This window comes from Melanotaenia boesemani, chromosome 4 (assembly GCF_017639745.1).
Source record: "Melanotaenia boesemani isolate fMelBoe1 chromosome 4, fMelBoe1.pri, whole genome shotgun sequence".
Lineage (NCBI taxonomy): Eukaryota > Metazoa > Chordata > Actinopteri > Atheriniformes > Melanotaeniidae > Melanotaenia > Melanotaenia boesemani.
In genome coordinates, this window is record NC_055685.1 from 11,777,942 (window position 1) to 11,797,990 (window position 20,049).

Sequence of the window (20,049 nt, forward strand, 5' to 3'; positions counted from 1 at the left end):
TTAGATTTAAAGAGCCCTGAGCCACTTTCCTTCAAATACACCAGTCCTACAAACAGTTTAGATACCAAATAATTAGATGAGGCAGCTGTGAATTGGTTGGAATCATAAACAAAATAGCAGAAATCCTGTATAAAATTCTGCAGTCACATGATCAACACCAAACTAGAAGTTTTGACGTCCATGCATGTGTAGGTTGGGAATTAGGTTAGGAAAAATAATAAAGGGGGCCCTGTTGCTGGGAGGGGGCGGGGGGAGGCTGCCAGTTACGCGTAACAGCGTCACACCTTGACGTCTCTGTTGGGAAAGAGGTTAAAGAGAGAACAGAGGAGCCGTGCGGCTCTAATGGACACTGAAACTTATAAAACACACACCCTCAACACAGACTGGACGCGAGGTACAAAGAGCATCACATGATGTCCTCATCCCATGTAAACATCATGTGTGTTCATGTGTTTTTGTTATAACCCTGGATTTTGTGTAGCCTGTATGTGACGGATCAGTCTCAGGATTATTTATTCTAGTTTTATAGTGTGGATTTATCATAGAAGAATCTTAACGGAATTACCCATCTTTGGAGAACTTTTACGCACAGCGTTGCTCTGTCTACTCTGTAACAACTTTAGATTATGCAAGTTTTTTCATGCGCTTGGAAACGGATCATCCTGCTTGCCTGGTTGCTCAAGTGAGCATCAGTATCACATCTCTTTTCTGACTGCACCCGTAATAGAAACACAGATCGCTTTCGCAGATTGACACTGCGCCACTGTAACGCGTCTTGGTCCAGTATCTGATATTTCTCCATCGGTTTTAAGCATTTTCAAAAATTTTGGACATCACTGGACACGTCTGAAATGCTTCCTCTATCCCCACTATTCCTCGTTGTCCCGGCTGTGCTCATTGTGGCCGTGCAGGGTGTCGGGGACCTCCAGGGCTTCGCCTCCCCCGGAGGCAGCGCCGGGCTCGACCCGCCAGGTATGTTGACACTGAGAGAAGCCAACTAAAGGGAAAAGTGATTCAAGCTGGAAATCTTGGCAAAGACTTGTATTCAAATTTACTCTGCCATTCATCAAATATAGGCAATTACTTATGTGTCAATTTTGACATCTGTTTGAAATGAGTTATATTTTCATGTAGGTTTTCAAAGTTTCTGATTGATTTTCGACCTAACTTCATGATTATGCATCTTATTATTTTAGACAAAAACATATATCCTCATTCAATAAAATGGCTTTATTTCAAAGCCCACCTTATTTATTTTTATTAGGCTACAAAATAAATAAATAAATAAATAAATAAAATAAATTGTAAGGTGTGTTGAAAGGGTCAAACTCTTAGTGTGACACACACTTACACACAGTGATTTCTCTATTAGTTTGATGGACTAACATTGACTAGTATCCATCCTCTGTTGACTTCATTGCTTAAATGAGCCTCAAATCAGGTTTTCCCCCTGATTATTACTATTTGCACTGTGCAGAAGTCTTGAGCCAAATTATGTTATAATCTTTTAAAGTGGTCTGTAGCTGTTTTCATATATATATATATATATATATAAAAGGCTATTAATGATCCAGTCATTTGAATCAGACGTGTTAGTGCAGGAACACATCCAATACCTGCAGGATACCGATCCTCCAGGACCGGATTTGGTGATCCCTGCCCTATGGGATGGACCTGTGTTTTGTTTACACTTGTCACTCTACAAAGAAGCTATTTACAAGTTGCCTAAAACAACCTGTTGGACAAAAACAATTTATGTTAATAGACCTAAGATAGTACTCTTGCACCAACAAGATGACTCCTAAAGAAGTCAGCTTAAAATTTGGCATATTGCAACATCCTGTGCAGCATATATGAAAAATACCAGAAAATGGACAAGTGGAGGACTAAAGAAGAAGTTTCAGACCTAAAAAAACAAAACAAAAAAACAAAACAAACAAAACTACATTAGATGAATCAGTAACTGAGAGTGAATGGAAAAAAAAAGTAATGATTCAGCAGGCTTGACACAAGACTTGAGAGATGCAGCTGACCCCTCAGGCCTCCATGGAAGGGGGACCATCTAGAAGCCACAAGGAAAAGAAACAGGAAGAAAAAGCAGAGGTCTGACCAAATGACTCCAAAACTGGCCTTATGGAATAATAAATCCTCCCTAATATCCAGGCCTCAATATTATTGAAACAGTGTGGAATAATCTGGACAGGGAGTGAATCAAAAGGCAGCCAACTTCCAAAGAAGAGCTTTAAAATTTTATTGAAGCAGCATGGAGAAATATTCCTCAATACTTCTTTAAAAATTCATATAAAGATTGAGTTAGAAGCTTCAGGATGTGTTTAATTATAAAGGTGTTCATACCAAATATTGACTTTCCATTTTATTTGAATTGTACAAGCTCTGTTTTTGCCTAATCAGCAATATTTCCATTCACTGCATTTTTTCCCCCCATTTCCAGGAAATATAAAAAGAAATGAATCGTGGTCCAAGACATTTGCACACATGCACAAACCACATCCAGTTGAAATGGATTCCCTCTCTTGAGCAATATCATCATCAACATCCAAAGGACCAGTTCAATGTCTGCACTGCACACATTGTACATCCTTCAGCTTTAGAAGATGTACAGTCAAACAGCAGATTATTAAGATTTTGTGTTTTATTTAATTTGATTTAAAACAACTTAGTCAGCATTTAAGACTTTTCACCTTGAATATTCATTTCAGTTCTTTGATATCAGCCAGTCAAAATATCAGATTGGTGACTTTTTTGAATATCGAGATACCATACTTCTGACACAGAACATGCCATTTGTTTTTACTTTTAGGCGTTTTAGGCAATAAAAGTGCAGGTGAAGCCCAGCCATGGTGTATTCCTTCTGTGTCACATGATCATGGTAGCCTATCAGATGTCTTAGTGATGATGCTGCTGCTACTGTTGATGGTGATGAGGTTTTGTTTTGATATTTTTCTGGTTTCATACAGGTAAATATTATGTTTTATTATATTTATCATATTACTATTGCATATATATTATTTTCCATTTAATAAATTTAAATAATCTTATATTAATCTGCAGTTTAATTATTTTATAATTTTAAAAATATTTATTGTTTAATTTACTCATTAGTATAATTATTGTTTAAAAAATATTTCTTTTAAGTAGCTATTGATGTTCTTGAATTTATGCAATATTTATTTATTTTATATTGCCCTTGCAATAAAGAAATTAATGCACACTGTAAAATTGTGATTTTCCTTTAAGGGCCAAGAAATATCAATATCGGTATCAATAAAAAAGTACTATAATTTAATGATATCGTATTGACAGGAAAAATGTTGGTATCGCCCATCCCTACGTCACACCACCTGCTCATGTAGCTGTTTAGTGGTCTATGTGACAGGTTGTCTAACATTCTCCTCTGGTCATGAAATTTCCTGAATCTGGAAGTGACTGGATGATGAGAAATTGCAAGTCCCTTATTTCCCAGCTGCTGCCTTTCATATTATATTGTTCTTTACACACTGGAGAGGGAACAGCTTGTGTTACTGAGGCTGGCTGATGGTGGGTTTTACTAGCAGACCTTTAACCCTCAGTCTGTTGCTCCTCGGTGCACCCAAACTCTTGAGTCACAGAGACAAAAATGGCTGCTGACTCAGTAGACTGAGAGACAGCGGGAAGCTATGCGTCATCCAATGTATTCCAAACTTACACTCAATATTGGAACATACCATACAATCAAAAACTAGTTACAATAATCGATTCAACCATGATGACTCCCCTTACTACCATAGGCTGAAGTACATTTTGTACATTTTTTTGTTATGCACTCAATGTGTTTGTCCTTGGCAGTTTGGCGTGACTGTAAATGTCTGCTCATGCATTCTTGGTTTTAGTGCCCGTGCTCTTAAAATTCTCATAAGAGCTTGGAAAGAGTGGCTGAAAAAAGAAATCCTTGTCTACAATGCAAGTCCAGTTAGTTAATGAACTGATTAATGAATGAGATTGTTAAATGTAAACAAATTGATTGTACTTATAATGTCCACATAATATTAATCTAAATTATATGGATTGGAATATTGAAAGTTCATTTATTCATATTTTTTGGCAGAGTATTTTTAGTTTTATTGACAGGAAAATATTAAAGTAAAGACAGATTATTTACATTTACATGTCATTTAGAAGATGTACTTAGCCAAACTGACTTACAGCTACGGAGCAGCATTTAAGATTCAACACAACAGAAACCCTGACATAAGCATTAAAGGTGGTTTCTAACAATCAGTGACAGAAAAATATATTATAAAATTAAAACTGGTGTTTTTGAAAAAAAAAATAAAAAATTTAATCGCATTACTAAATAATTGTTATGCTTTTATTCTTTTAGAATATATCTGCTTGCCATGGGGCCACAAAAATGGCAGCTGCCATATTTGTGCCACCATTTTTGCTACATTGTCTCTGAATGTACTGGGCATTTGAAGTCCTTTCTATGCCCATCTTTACAACTAGATGCCAGTAGTTCTTACATACTGTACATTTTAAGTGCTAAATCTATTTTAATGACAGGGTACAAGTAGAACAAGGACTGAAGTGCAAAGTAAGTGTGGGTAAGGCAGGTCTGGACCCATTCGTTGAAGAGATTTGTCTTTAAGAGACATACAGCCTGATTTTTCTTGCATTGTCAAGTACAAAGAAACATGACTGAGAGATTGAAGCAAAAAGGTCAGACATCCAGGTTTCTTGTTTTCTTCATTGGAGAGATAGATGAGGAGGATTTTTGTTTTTAATTTTGATATCGTCTTTGATAGCATGATTAGAAAGGGTGGCCAATAGATAAGTCTTAGAGAGGTTGAGCAGAAGGTGGTGTTTTCTTTTTCTTTTTTTCCATGTGAACATGTCAGAAAGACAAACTGAGATTCATGCGGGGTGATCTGGTGAGAATAATACGTACAGTTGGGTATCATCTGCGTAAAGGTGATACAAGAAGCCAGGCAACTGGATCACTGAGCTCAAGGAGGTGGTGTATGTTTCAAAGAGAAGGCATCCCAGCATTAAGTCTTGGGGCCCCCTAGCAGATGTGATGGTATCTGAATGTTTGTCCTCTCCATGACACCTTAAAAGAATGCCAAGTGAGAATGATTTAAACAAAAAGTGCAGCATGCCTAAGAAGCCTATCTTAGTTCAGTCAGTTACTGTTCAAGCTATGGGTTATCATGCAAAAAGTTGCAGAGTGCATTAGTACATGATTTAAATCAATTCTGCTGATAATGTAAATGAGATAATGATGAATATAACATATTTTCTTCCCCATCAACATAGACCCGTGTATGGTTATATCTCCACCATGCATGAGCGAAGCTGATCGCTTCAGCCTGGAGGCGCTGCGGAGCATCCATCAGATGATGGATGATGACCAAGATGGCGGCATTGAGGTGGAGGAGAGCATGGAGGTATAAATCTTAGTCTTTGTGAGTGTTTAACCTATTTTCTTAGTTTTTTTTTAAATTTCTGTGTGCATATGAAAGTTCTTGCATGCAAGGGACAGGCTGGGTTATGCAGTGCAACAACAGGTGTGCTGACTGCCGGAGTCAAATGCTCCTTCAAGGATAGCAACAGTTTAAGTTTGCTTTTGGCTCAGTGACAAAACTGGTTTGCACTAATAGAATACTGCAACTGTGGTGACCTCCATGGTCTTACTTAAAGTGTGTAACTGCTCCCTGATTCCAGTACATGCTATTCTCTGAACACATGAGTAAGAAAATGTCGCTCATTTGTTCCTAAATACCATCAATTTATGTTGTTAAAAGGCTTTACTGTTTCAGTCAATGGTAGTCTTTAAAAGATAAAAACATTTTATGAGTTAGCCAGAAGTTAATTAATTCCTGTACCATCAAATCTTGTTGTTATTCATCTCTGGTGCAAATACACATGCAGGATTTGTGCAACAACATATTAATTTCATGGAAGTGTATTCATGGAGCTCAACAATAACTGTTGGATATGTTTGTATTCCCTGTAAATAATCTGTAAAGTGTTGTGTCTGGTAAGTAAGTGACATTAGGGGTAAACCCAGAATTCCAGTGTTCCTTTGGCTTCCAGAAAACAGCTCATGGATACAATATCCAGGGGCTCAGGTTTCGGTTGCCAGAGAGACATCAGTAGAGAAGACCAGACCCATTAAAGTCCTAAAATTCCATAAGCCATCATATGAAGTCTCTGTTTACAACCAAGAGCACATTCCAAGACAGCACTAACACACACGCTATCACTAAGCTTTGCAATACACATTCATGCTGCTGCTTCAAAATCAACACAGCTTTAAATCATTATTACTAGAATGAAATTTAAGTATGACAACAACTACCTGGAGACATAAACAGAGCTAATGTTCTGATACTACCCTGTTTGTCCTTTGAGACCTGAGCCTGAAAAAGCTACTGTTCCTTTATTTTCTGTTGCTGCAGTTCATCATTGAAGACATGAAGCAGCAGCAGACCCACAAACACAGCAAACTGCACAGAGAAGACCAGCACATCACAGTGGAGGAGCTCTGGAGAGGCTGGAAGTCGTCTGAAGGTGTTTTTGCACGGGAGTGAGGATATATTTGTGCCCAAAAGGTGTAAAGTTCCATCCCATGTAACTTCTTTCATCCCCCTGTCAGTACATAATTGGACCCAGGATGAGGTGCTGCGCTGGCTGAAGGAGTTTGTTGAGTTGCCTCAGTATGAGAGGAATTTCAAAGACTTTAGGGTGAATGGAAACACACTTCCCAGGTGAGAATGAAAGAGAAAGATGTGTGAGGATGCACTTTGTAAAAAAAAAACAAAGTCCCTTTTTTATCATGCCAACACTGAACTTGTACTGACATTTGTTTTGTAGGATTGCAGCAAATGAGCCTTCATTCCTGAGTGGCCAGCTGAAGGTTCAGGACCAGAGAGACAAACAGAAACTCAACATCAAAGCTCTGGATGTGGTTCTGTTTGGACCACCTACACGTATGGACAAATCCTCCTCCTAGTCCCACTCCTTTCATATTCCACTTTTAATCTGTTGTCAAACATGCACACCAACCAAATCCTCAGTGCTTCTCCACAAAACTACAGTAAATTTCATAAACTGAAAATCTGAGATGAGTGTCTCTCTGTGACAACGACTTCCGTTCCATCACAGGCCCCCCTCATAACTACATGAAGGACCTGCTGCTCATTGTGTCAGTGGTGATGGGAGTCGGTGGCTGCTGGTTTGCTCAGGCCCAGAACAAAGCCAGCAAAGTTCATGTCGCCAAGATGATGAAAGATTTAGAAAGTCTGCAGAGGGCTGAACAGAGCCTCATAGACCTACAGGAACAGTAACTATTTCCATTGTCAATTACTTCTACTTCACTAAATCGACTTTGTTTCATGCAGTTACCGTATATTACCAAATAGTAGCCCGGGCGTTTATTTCACAAAATCGATTTGGAGACCGGGCGTTTAAAAGAAGCAGGCGGTTATTTGCACAAGGCTCTTACCGGTATTTATTTTTGTACCAGCCTGCACCAGGCCATTATTTGGTTACAATGGTTACTGTCCAGTATTTTTTGTACAAAAAAAATTAAATGTAAAAGCTATTGTAAACATATCAATATTGTATCAATAAACAAGAAATCAACATGAGGTAGGCTATCAAAAGACAGGAGATCAACAAGGCCTCAACATGGCAGTAGTGCAACAATTGTCAAATAGAATAGCAATACTAAAAATAAATACACTTTTTAAATAAAGCAGCAAATAAAATTATGGTACCAAGTACTCAGGTAAAAACCCACCATCAAAACAGAACAATAATACTTGCACTTAAATAAAATAAAGGCTACAGTACTCCAAGTTTTAAATAAAGCAGCATACAGCTAAAAATAAAATTATGGTACCAAGTACTCTATAAAACCATCAAAACAATAATACTGCAGCAAACACAACCCCAAATGCAACTCAACCCCACTCATCATCATTCGCCTCCTCCCCTTCCTCCTCTTCCTCTTCCTCCTCTCCCTCACCCCCCTCATCATCATCATCATCCTCCTCTTCAATCACAAGTTCATTGAGGAACTGCTGTTCCTCATCACTCTCCTCCTCTTCCTGAACCACAGCAGCAGCCTGCTGTCTAGCCCTCAACAGCATCTCTCTGCCTGCCTGACATGGCTGTCCCTCCTTGAGGCAGTGAATGAGCTGGTCCTCACTCCCATCAGCTGCCACCGTCAGCCCACACACCTTGGAGGATACCAAAAAGCAACAATCAGCTAAGCTACTGTTTGCAACACACAGACACGCACGCACGCACGCACGCGCACACACACACACACACACACACACACACACACACACACACACACAGCCTACCTTGAATGAGTTGATCAGAGTGTCCCGATCCAGTGCATCCCATGCTCCCAGGACCCAGTCGACCAGGAGGCGGCGAGAAGGGGCTCTCAGGTTCCCTGACTTGGTGTAGGTCTTGTCTTTATCACCAGCCATCCAGTTATCATAGTAGTCACGGAGCTGCGCTTTGAAAGGGCCATTCCACACAACATCTGGGGCCTGCAGGTACTTTGTGCAACCTCCAGGTATAACAGCCATTGTAAGGTTGTAGCCCCTTTTGAGCTCTGCCTTCGTGGCCTCGCTGATATGGCATCGGTACGAGTCCCACGCTAGTAGCCTCGGTCCGAAGTGGAATTTCCCCACTGCCCTCTGGAGCCAATCCTTTGTCAGGTCGTCATTAAACCAGCCATTCTTGGAGGAAGCTATGATCACACCGGGGATGCTCTGCATAGCCTTTACATCACGGACAGCACCTTTAAACACAATGTAAGGCTTTAGCTTTGTCCCGTCTGCTTTGGCTGCAAGAGCCACCGTGACGCGTGCCTTCTCGTGGCCGGTTGTTTTGAGGCAAATGGAGCGGGCGCCCCTCTCACTGACCGTACTGGAACCAACCATGTCAAACCAGACGGCTGTTTCATCCATGGCGATAATATTCTTGGGCTGGATTTTCTTGGCCTCTATCTGTTTAGTAGAGAAAACGAGGAAGTTGACAATCTTCTCGACGGGAGCGTCCTTCTGTGCAACAGTTGTTCTCCTCCTGAGGGAAAAGTTGTTCCGACGCAGGAATCGATTAAGCCAGCCGCTCGTTGCACCAAACACCACCCCGTCGTCTCTCTTGTCACTCACGGTAGCATACATCTCCTTCGCCTTAATGCGGATCATTTTGCGGGACACGCGGTGGTTCTGTCCACGAACATGATGTATCCACTGACACAAATTAGCATCAAGCTCCTCGCTCACTTTCTTCCTACCTCCACCAGATAAGCGAGCCCGTTTTCCATCGATTGCCGACTGAGATAGTAGTTCTCCTTTTTTTTGCTTCCATTCTCGTACACGTTTTGGGTCAACGTTAAACTGCCTGGCCGCTGCCAAACCAGAATTCTGCTCCGCATACTTCACAACGGCTAGCTTGAACTTTACGTCAAACTTTCTGTTCTTCTTCCCCCGTAAATTATTCCCGTCCATGAGTTGTGGCGTACCGGTATCATGTTCATTCAACTCACTGCTGTTGCTTGCCATGTTAAAACTTTTCCTCTGGGTTTGTTGTTGTTGAGTGAGTGAGTCTCTGGACTCCGCGTGTGTGCTGTTTCCGTAATTACCAGAATTACTGCACCTTTGCTTTTCCTAGTAGCTTATAAATTGGGCTTAATGAAATCAATATTATATTAATCTAAATTATCCAAATAACAGCCGGTCGGCGGCTATTTGGACATAGGCGGTTATTCGGAAGAGGCGGTTAATTCACAAAATGGGGTCAGACCCTGGGCGGCTATTAGGACATGGGCGGTTATTTGCCCAAGGGCGTTTATTTGGTAATATACGGTAAATAAAGAGCACTTTTGTTTACTCAGGCTGGAGCAAGCCCAGGAAGAAAAGCGTAATGTAGCAGAGGAAAAACACAACCTGGAAGAGAAGATGAGAGATGAGATTATGGGGGCGCAGGAGGAGGCTCATCGGCTGCATGAGCTGAGGCAGGGAGCAGTCAGTGAGCTCAGCCGTCTGCGATACGCAGAGGAGGAGCTGGAACAGGTAAGCACTCTGCATTTGTTTCAGAGACTTGTCACATGTTTGGAAATGCTGAATGGACCCAACAAATTACTTCTACAAAGAAAATTAGGATTTTTTTTTTTTTTCTTGGGAACAGAGGACTCTGATTCTTGGAGTTTTGCAGGAGGGACGTGTGTCCATTCTTGCAGCACACAAGATGTCAAGTGCTCAGTGGTGCCTGATAGGTTTTGTTTGATTTTTTTCCTCATGATGCACAATGCATTTTCAGTAGAAGGAATTCATTTTCAGTCCTGGGAAGTGGCATCACCTTGATGGTAGCATCTCTTCAAAACTACAACATACATCTTTACGTCATCTACATGGCTATATCTTTTGATTATGTTTTTGCTATCAATTTCTTTTAATTGTTTATATTTTCCATATGCAATTTATTTGATCAGTGAAGACACTGAAACTACTTTCTTTTGAATTTTATTTTTATGTTCATTTCTCAAAAAGGATGAGATGATGATCTTTGATGCTGTCAGTACTTGTGGTGAACAAATCAAAAATGAGAAACTATGTTTCATGGTAGGTTTACAAAGATGCCCATAAGCAAACCACAAAGCCTGCCAGTTAGAAGAGAGTGGAGCTTTTACAAATAAAATAGGTAAAACATGAGTTTGAATTTGGTGGTTACATAAATATCCTGTATTAAACAAGTAATGATTTCTTTAGCTGTGAATTATGGGGTTTGACAATAATAAAATTAGCACATAAAACTTTGCAAAAAATGGACTTTAAGGTCTTGAAATCTAAAAGCAATTATTCTACACTAGACTGATCTTTGTTGATGCCACTGCTTTAGGTTCGTGGAGCACTGAAACAGGCAGAGAAGGACATGAGGGCCAGTTGGACCGCCTCAGAGGCCCTTCAGCTGTGGCTCCAGCTGACACATGAAGTTGAAGTTCAGTACTACAATGTTAAAAAGCATAGTGCAGAACTGCAGCTTGCAATTGCCAAGGAAGAGGTAATTCTGTTTTTTTTTTTTTAAACAAGTATTTCTTTAAAGAAAACATGAATTATATTTGATTGGTTCTTACAATTCCTACCAGATTAGTGATGCTGTGACCTTGCTTTCTTACAGGCAGAGAGGATCAAGAAGAAGAGGAGTTCTGTGCTGGGAACACTTCATATGGCCCACAGCTCATCTCTAGACCAAGTTGACCACAAGATTCTGGAAGCCAAGTCAGTCAGAAAATGACCTGTGCAGATTTTATTCTTTTCTGTCTCAATGAGTCTGTAACGTTTTATGCTTGTGCATCCCACAGGAATGCATTGTCTGAAGTCACAGCCTGCCTCAGAGAGCGGCTTCATCGCTGGCAGCAGATTGAGCTCCTCTGTGGTTTCTCAGTCATCAGGAATCCCGGCCTAGCTCACCTCACTGCTCAGCTCTACAAAGATTCAACAGCTCTGGGTCTGCCCCGAGTGCCGCAGTCATCTTGTTCGTGTCACAGCTCTGCCCATGGATCCATCGAAGACCTTATAGATGAACCTGCTGCTCCGATCTTACCACAGATGCCAGGTGAGTAACATGGTTAAAGTTTTTGATCCATCATTTTAAACCTGCAAAATATTTAGTCTGTTTGGAATCAGCTTATAGAGGACATGGTATATGATTTGGATGATTTGCAGGATTTTTTATTCTCATCAAAATCATCAAAAGGTTTTTTTCCTCTTATTTTGTACTCATAAATGGAGTCTGTTACTTCACATATATCAGCACGATAAACTTGGAAGTTAAGTATCCTCAAAGGAAGCTGAGCTTCCACTCCAAAAAGTGTATTGGACTGGGTATGCACCAAAAAATATTCATGTTAAAACTGCTAACAAAGTGTGAAACACTGATCATCTAATTATATAATTATGCTGAAAAATCTTGTCCTGACCTTTAAATGACAGTGTTACTAATGTTACTAACATCTTTCAAAATGGAGTACAAATTTATTTCCTTAATTCAATTGTGTTCTCACGCCCGATTGGTTTAGTTTAATTAAAACAAACTCTGAAGAAGAACACCAGGCACTCTGAGATCCCTTATCTTGTTCAGGTCCAAACAAACTTGTATCCGTATAATATTAAATTGCTAATTTTAAGCTTACCAGTTTCCTCTATTCATAGGAGCTGTGTTAGTAATTTAGTTTGGTACATCTTTTTTGATAAATTGTTTAATTGCAACCTACCTTCATTTGTTTGTGCAACACAAGTCTGTCTCTAGTCTAAAGGCTGGCACACTTTGCAGGATTCTTCAAACCTTCACAAATTTAGAGCTCACACACTTGATGATAACAAAAGACACACAAGATTTCTCTCTTCTGACTTAAAGTGTGTGGTGTTACACTACGGAGCACACCACACATTAACTGATTCTTCAGCAGAGTATCAGGTTCTTCACGCTCAGTATTCCAAATCTTACGTTGTCAAACAAGACTTCAGTTTAAACAAACACGGCGGACGAACAGGATGAAGCAATGATGGTTGTTTTCGGACTCTACCTTCCAAAAAAATTACACAAAAAGGTTATGAAATAAGTCACAGAGACTGCAAACAACCAGTGATGAGCATGATTTCTCCTTCCAAGGCCTTTTGAGCCGGTTGGACCAGAATAAATTAATCTTAACACAGCCCACACCACACCACAGAAAAATCAGACATGGTGTCATTTGTAAATACCAGACAATCGAGCCTTTGCTGACTTTGATCGCAAGGGGGAGAAAGGGACAAAAATCGCCATTATTGTTAAAAGTAATTTGAGAAATTTCTGCTTGTAAAAATACTTCTACATAATATATAATTTTTTGGAAGTTTTTTAAGCTCAGTCAACTAAATATATGCAATAAAAGCCACCCACTTAGGGTAACTGATCTGTTAGCTCTGTCTCGCTCTGGGATGGTTTTGTTTTTTGAGGGTAAATTAAAATCAATTTGCAAATATTTCTTTGTAAGTCAGTAAAACAAGCGGCTCATATTTCCCAACAGTGAAAATGGCAGCAGGTCCCACACGACGGACTAGTTTATCAGCCCAGCTGACATGCTAAACTGAAAAGCTGCAAACGTTAGCGAGACTTAGCATCTGAGCAGCTGCTGCTGCACATCATCATGCTGATGTAATGTGATTCATTTTGTACTCAACACTGCGACCTCCATTTAAACTCATGTTTCAGAGAAGTTACATCACCACTTCTAAAAAGTACATGACCTGCAAAAACTTCAGCCACTTCATTTTTCAAGTGCATTTTTCCACATCCGTACGGTGGACCCACATTTGCAGTAATCTTAGATGACTTCAAGTTTAATAAGCAACATCAAATTAAACCTTAAAAAAACAGCTAATGTGTTGTCCTGCTACATGTGCACCGTTGCACAATAAGTTTTATTACAAGCAATTACAATTTTCAAAAACTTGTAATATTTGCTTTTATCAATTGGTTTTATGGGATATCTGTGAGGGACAAGAATAGCCTTAATAACATTGTAAAGATCTGTCCCAAAGTCATTTGGAGTCCAGCTAACAGATCTGAGCTCCCTTAGGAAGAAACAGGTGGTCCAGAAAGCAAAAAGTATAAAAACATCACATTCTGTCTGAGCACTTGTGCTTAATGTCCTCTAGATGGCGGTATCTCACCCTGTCGAGGAGAACAAACAGATGTCACTATTTCAGTTTATTTATTATCTATTTGTGTGTTTATTTATTAATTAATTCTTATATATTAATGCCATTGTCTTCTTGATGTTCATATTTTATTACTGATGACCTGATAATTAAATCGTGACCTGTCTGTTCCACTGACTCATTCTAAATGTCTGAATGCTCTTTGTGGTTATATTATTATTTTTACCTTTTTTTATAGTCTGCAAAACTGAATTGTCAGTCAGGGATAAAAAAAGTTGTTTGAATCTCAAATCTTTAATTCTCTCTTTTGCTGTGATAATCCTCCTGGTCACAGTAAAGCTTTGGTAAACATGTAAAATGCTACGTCTGCACCATGTTTTAAAGTGAATTTACCCATTATGAAATGTTTGTCATTTGCTCTTGTTTCAGTTCCACCACTGAAGCGCTCTCCACGACTACGAGGATCCACCATATGTAGGGCCCGTCGTCCTGGTGTCATTGCTCAGCCAGCGACTGCCTTGATTTCGCCGGACCCTGACCTACTGATCCCCATCCGAACCCCTTACTCTTGCTATGATGAGGGAGAGGAGCGCTTCCTGAAAACTCTTAAAAAACAGTATGTCTCTTTCCTCATTATTTTATAGACCACTTTGATTTCATGCACTACCCATTATTAACAACCTTCTGTTCTCCCTCTTTCCTTTTCGTCCTTTATTTTTCTGTAATAACAGAGATTCCATAGAGAAATTCTTTGATGCAGACTATATAGCATCCCCTCCACTCAGCAAAATCTTTCCTACTTCCACCATTGATGCATCCTCTCGAAAGTTCTATCATGATGAAGCCGAGCTGCTTGCAGACAGGTCAAAGCCTTTTGGTGAAGAAGTAGAAGCTCCGGTTCGCAAAGTTTCTGTGGAAGAGCATGAAGCTTCTGTAGACATGGATGTTTCCAGTAGGAAGATGGCAAAAGACAAAACCACGGATCCCTCTTTGGAAACCTTACCAATGAAGGTCTCTGCAGATGAGTCTATCTCAACTGCTGCATCAAGGAAGATCTCCCGAGACAGAAGTGAAGTTCCCATGGAAGCTCCACTTAGAAAAAGGATCTCAAATGAGTTAGAATTTGAGTTTTCAACCAGGAAAGTAGAAAAAGATACAGCAGGAGACTTAATGGACATTTCCTCAAGGAACATCTACAGAGATAAATGTGATTTACCACTGGATGTGAGAAAGATTCTTTTAGAAGCATCAACAGATGCACCACGGATGTTATCAAGAGACATGATGGGAGCTTCAATGGAGAGTGCTACAAAAAAATTAGCTAGAGATAATGCTGAACGTTTGAGTGAATGCAGAAGAATTACAAGAGAGTCAATGGGAATGTCCCACGATACAGGATCTAGGAATCTTGCATGGAATACAGGAGAACATCACCTTGATTCCTCCAAGAGGGTATTAGCAAAGGACAAAATAGCTGAGGTTCCTAGACCACTAATAAGAAAGATGTCTAGAGAAGAACAGGGCTACTGTACAGATGCTGCCTCTATGAAGAGGGTACACAGAGACACATATGAAGCATTTATAGATATCTCATCTTCTACAGATAAGCAAGAGTTTGGTTTGGAGCCATTAAAAACTAGAGAAATACTGCGAAATGAACTTGATGTGTCTGCTGCTTCTCTTAGGAGGAGAATACCAAAAATGCCAAGAGAGGACGACATGGGTTCAACAGACACTTCCACTGGAAACATGTCCTGGGATAGAGCTGATGTCCCAATAGAAATAACTAAACAAATCATTTTTAGGGAAGAGCTGGGAGCATCGGAGGCACATTCTTTGCCCGGCCGAATTGGACAGCCAGACCTTATGTTAACTTCCAAAGTGCCATGGAAGTCCTCTACAGACCTTTATGCCATTGGCCCATTGAGCCAGCTTGTGTATGATGGAATACTTGAAAAGTCATACAAATCAATGACTTCAACACCAACCACCCTCTCTGCCTCCACGCCTAACTTGCCTCGGAGCAAGGTTCTAGCCGAGGTGGAGTCCCCACTGCCACCACCAAAGGCTGTCTTCCCATCTCTTGCATCACCCCCTGAAAGTGCAGATGACAAGAACAGAGAAAAGGAGAAAAGCAAGAAAACCTTAAAGCTTAAAAATCTATTTAAAAAGAAAAACGAGTCAACGCCAGAGAAGCTTCAAAGTGGTCTTCAGAAACTCTGACTATCAGCTGAGAGTGTTATTTATGACTTTTATTGAGTCAGGAATCGAAGCTTCAGAACCTCTTTAGCTTTTTGTTCAAGTGATGTCATGAGAGGCAAGGTAGGTTTCTGTGTATGCGTGGATGTAGAGTTGTCATTACTCTTGCTGCCTCTTGACCAATAGAAAATAAGCTTGGTCCTTGTTCACACATCATTTCTGCTTGGGAACCACAGAACCAGCTGCCAAATAGCCAAACCAACAGATTTAGACAGCAGCACCAGTTTCACTCTGTAGTACAGTAAGTTGTTAGTTTTCAGAGATTTAGTTCACACTTAAATTCAGCTGGTATCTGGTTTTGAGAACACTTTGAGAGTTTTGAGTTTTTAGGTTTCAAACCTTATAGTTCTTTCATAATTGAGAATCTATTGGTTTTGATTCAGTGCTCCTGCTGAGAAAGTACTGTATGTGTGATAACAATAATGCTGCTTTGTAATGCAGCAAGCAGTGACTAGCATCATGGCATTAGCTAATGAAATAGCAGAATGTTTTACGTAAGACAATCTTAGTTAAAAGCAAAAGACAAAGAAATAACACTCAATTTGAATACATATACTAAGGCAGTTGTAAGTTTTATGGCTTTTAGATAGCTCATTTTATATTCAAAGTTGGTTTTACAATGTTAAAAAGTCTTATAGACACATAGTTGACACCATATTGTTTAAAAAGTAAAGATTGTAAAGCTTTACCTATGGCTAAAAGATTAAAGGATGTTTTAAAAGATGGTGGCTTTCTGTATAACAGAGACAGTGCTTGAATTCACTATAAACCTCAACTTAATATATTTAGCAGAGTGCACATTGATTGTGCTCAGAAGTTTAGGAATTTTCTATCGTCAGTCTGATCCTGGTCTAGGTTTGATGGAATTTAGTATGCAGTTGTACAGTGTCCCACTAGCATCTTGTTGATCTAAAAATTCTCCTAACATGTTAAATATTGACATCAGTGCTTATCTCACAAGGTTAAACTGAGAAAACATCTATTTCTATTATTATGTAGCGTCATTAGCACCATTAGCCCAGCAGCGTTAAGCAGGTTTGGCAAAAGTTTTTTATTTCTTTTTTTTTTTTTTTTTAATGATCGTTATTGATTCATTTATTTACATTTGTGTTTTTTTTTTTTTTGGTTGGACTATTTATTGTACTGTAACTCAGGCTTAATTTTAAAATACAGAAATGTCCTAGAATGTGTTGGACACCACAGTAGGTGCACTAAGAAAACAGATCCTGTTCCAAAAACAATTATTTTACTTTTTAAAAAAGACAACATTTTAATAATTTAAATAAAATTTTGTTTTATAGAAAATTATTTGTTTATTTAAAGAAAGTGTTTCTTTTTTAGCAGGAATCTTTTAAAAGTCTTACATGAAAGTTTGTCTTTAGAATAATTTGTAATTTAAACAATGTTCGATCAGTGTCATCGCTTTCAAGGTTCAATAATAAAAGATTAAAAAAGTAAAAACTGGGGAGGCTGGAAAAGCATGAAAAGTTATCACATAAGTTAGATTATATAGAACACAATGTCTATTATTATTATTATTATTATTATTGTTATTATTTGATTTGATATTGACTGGTCCTGTGAATTTGCTCATAAGAAACAATGCTTTATTAAAATGAAGTTTGATTGGGCAGATAAGCATAAACAGCTTGAAAATGTAGACATAATTTCTTTTTTTCATATAATTTAGAAATGAAGCTTCAATTATTTTGTATTTATTTAGTGATTTTATTGTTCCTCTAGGTTCCTTTTTTTGTCAAGTGTAAATGTTTAACTGTTATTCATGGTCTTAGAAAAAGAGCAACTGATGAATTTGCTATATAAAAATGTAATTTCATATGTTATTTGTTGATTTGCTTGCAGCTACTGACTCAGAAAACATAAAATGCTCTATAATTAAAAGGTAAACAGAGCCAGATGTCATGGTTTGTGGTATTTTGAGTTAGTTTTTTTTAAACTCTTTATTGATTTATTTGATTTTCTTTGCAACTTCATGTTTTATTCTGTAGTTGTTTGCTCCTTTGTTTTTTTTTTGTCTTATTTCCTGTTTAGATCCTCATCATTTCCCTTTTGTTATTCCTCAGCTTCCCTTGTATTCTTTGCCTTAATTCGCCCATTTCTGAGTTTTGGGTTCTTGTCTTTTGTTACTTATTTATTCCGCCTATGCAGCACAATTAGTTGTTTTCTTTAATAAACCATCTTTGCCTACATCCACCTGCTACTGGTTGCATTTGGTTCCTTCTTTCTTAATGACATTGTCACTCCAACATGCTGATCCTGTCATTTGTAAAAGAATTGCATGTTTACACTGGGAACAAGATCTAATTATCACCAAATTTACACACAAAAGTCTATATAGTGGTCCTAGGTAGGATTCACTAGTAAATATACATGTGAACAGTCTTTAATACAAGGTTAAAATGAAGATTGTTTGTGGAGTATGCTTTTACTCCAAAAAACAAAACAAAACATTAACTACAACTACAGCTAAGTACAGCGTCCTAAAACATGAATGAAGGGTGGACTCTTAGGGGGAACTGCCTCCTACTGAACTCTGATTGACTCCTGAAGCTCCCCTTTTTAGTCACTAGTTGCTTGACTCTTTAAATAAGAACTACTAAACTTTATGAGGAACTGTGTGTCACATTGAGAAAATCTCAAGGCCAATTTATGCTCCATGTACTTCAAACAGGTATTTCAAACATCACTGCTCTCATACTTCTGTGTGTTCACTGTGCTGTCAAGGTTGTGAGACAATACACCCATAAGAGGGCAGTACAGACTTCAGAATTCACATCTGAACTCTCAAAACTAAAACCATATTAAGAATGAGTATTAAGAACTAAGAAAATAATATTAAGAATGAGTTTGGTTGAGGATGCGTGATCACTGTTTATGTTCTTGGTCTGCCATCATGATCTGGGGTTTTGGGTTCATGGTCATGTTTAAGTTCTGTGTCTCTTGGTTTCTGCTTGCTGGTTTACCTGGTCTGATTGCTCATTCACTCCACCTGTTCCTAATTACTCCCTCACTGTATTTATACCCCTTGGTGTTCAGTTTTCTTGGTCAGATCCTTGTGGTTTATCCTCTGTTGTGTGTGGTTCCTGTTTTTTTTTGGATTAAATCATTTGTTCCTGCATTCCCTCTGCCTCCTGCCTCTGGGTTCTGCATTTTGGGTCCTCGCATCAGCCACACCGTAACACAAGGATCTGACCAACCATGGACCCAGCAGACTGTAATCTGGAGCTGGACCTGGTGGTCCTCCTTTCTTCTGAGGACTTCATGGCAGCGCATAAGGTAGTCAAAGCCTTAATCAACATTCTCCCAGAGAACACTGGGCCCTGGGAGAGATTGCGTGTGGCTAAAGAGTTTATCAAACTGCTTTGTACAAAACCTATACTTCTGGCTCCTCCGGGTGTTGCTGAGCTGCTGGAAGAGGCTCAGGTGGAATGCAGCCCTGCTCTGCCAGATATCCAATTCCTGTCTTCACAGCCAATGTCTCTAGTGCTGCCTCCAGCTCCAAGGCCAAGGCTCCAGCAGGCTCTTTAGCGTCACATGCCGGCGCCCTGGTCATCTCCAGCGTTTCAGCGTTCCACTCCGGCGCACGGGTCCACACTTTCTCCCGAGGGGGTCCCGGGTAGAGACGCTTCTCCTCAGCCTCTGGTTCCTGTCTCCAAAGGGGTCTTCGAAGGGGTCCCGGGTCAGGACGCTAGTCCTATGCCTCTGGTTCCTGTCTCCAAGGGGGTCCCGGAAAGGGACATTCCTCCTCTGTCTCTAGCTCCTGTCTCCAAGGGGGTCTAGGAAAGGGATGCTCCTCCTCTGCCTCTGGCTCCTGTTTCCAAGGGGCTCCCAGAAAGGGATGCTCCTGCTCCTGAAGGGGTCCAGGGTCAGGACGCTCCTCCTCCGCCTCTGGTTCCTGTCTCTGAGGGGGTTCCGGGCTGGGACGCTCTTCCTCCGCCTTTGGCTCCTGTCTCCAAGGGGGTCCCAAAAAGGGATGCTCTTCTCCGCCTCTGGTTCCTGTCTCCGAGGGGGTCCCGAGTTGGGATGCGCCTCCTTTGCC

The 20,049-nt window shown here is 39.8% G+C and overlaps 1 protein-coding gene across 1 annotated transcript; it reads left to right on the forward strand.

Moving 5' to 3' along the window:
* Positions 1-388: 388 nt before the first annotated feature.
* On the forward strand, positions 389-18,189 carry stim2a (tromal interaction molecule 2a). Its single transcript, XM_041984086.1, has 12 exons — positions 389-972; positions 5,317-5,447; positions 6,462-6,573; positions 6,659-6,770; positions 6,877-6,992; positions 7,168-7,345; positions 9,923-10,100; positions 10,927-11,088; positions 11,206-11,306; positions 11,390-11,643; positions 14,160-14,346; positions 14,462-18,189. Exons 1-12 carry the CDS (start codon positions 852-854, stop codon positions 15,951-15,953), a joined length of 3,144 nt encoding a protein of 1,047 aa, XP_041840020.1. The 5' UTR covers positions 389-851; the 3' UTR covers positions 15,954-18,189.
* Positions 18,190-20,049: the final 1,860 nt, after the last annotated feature.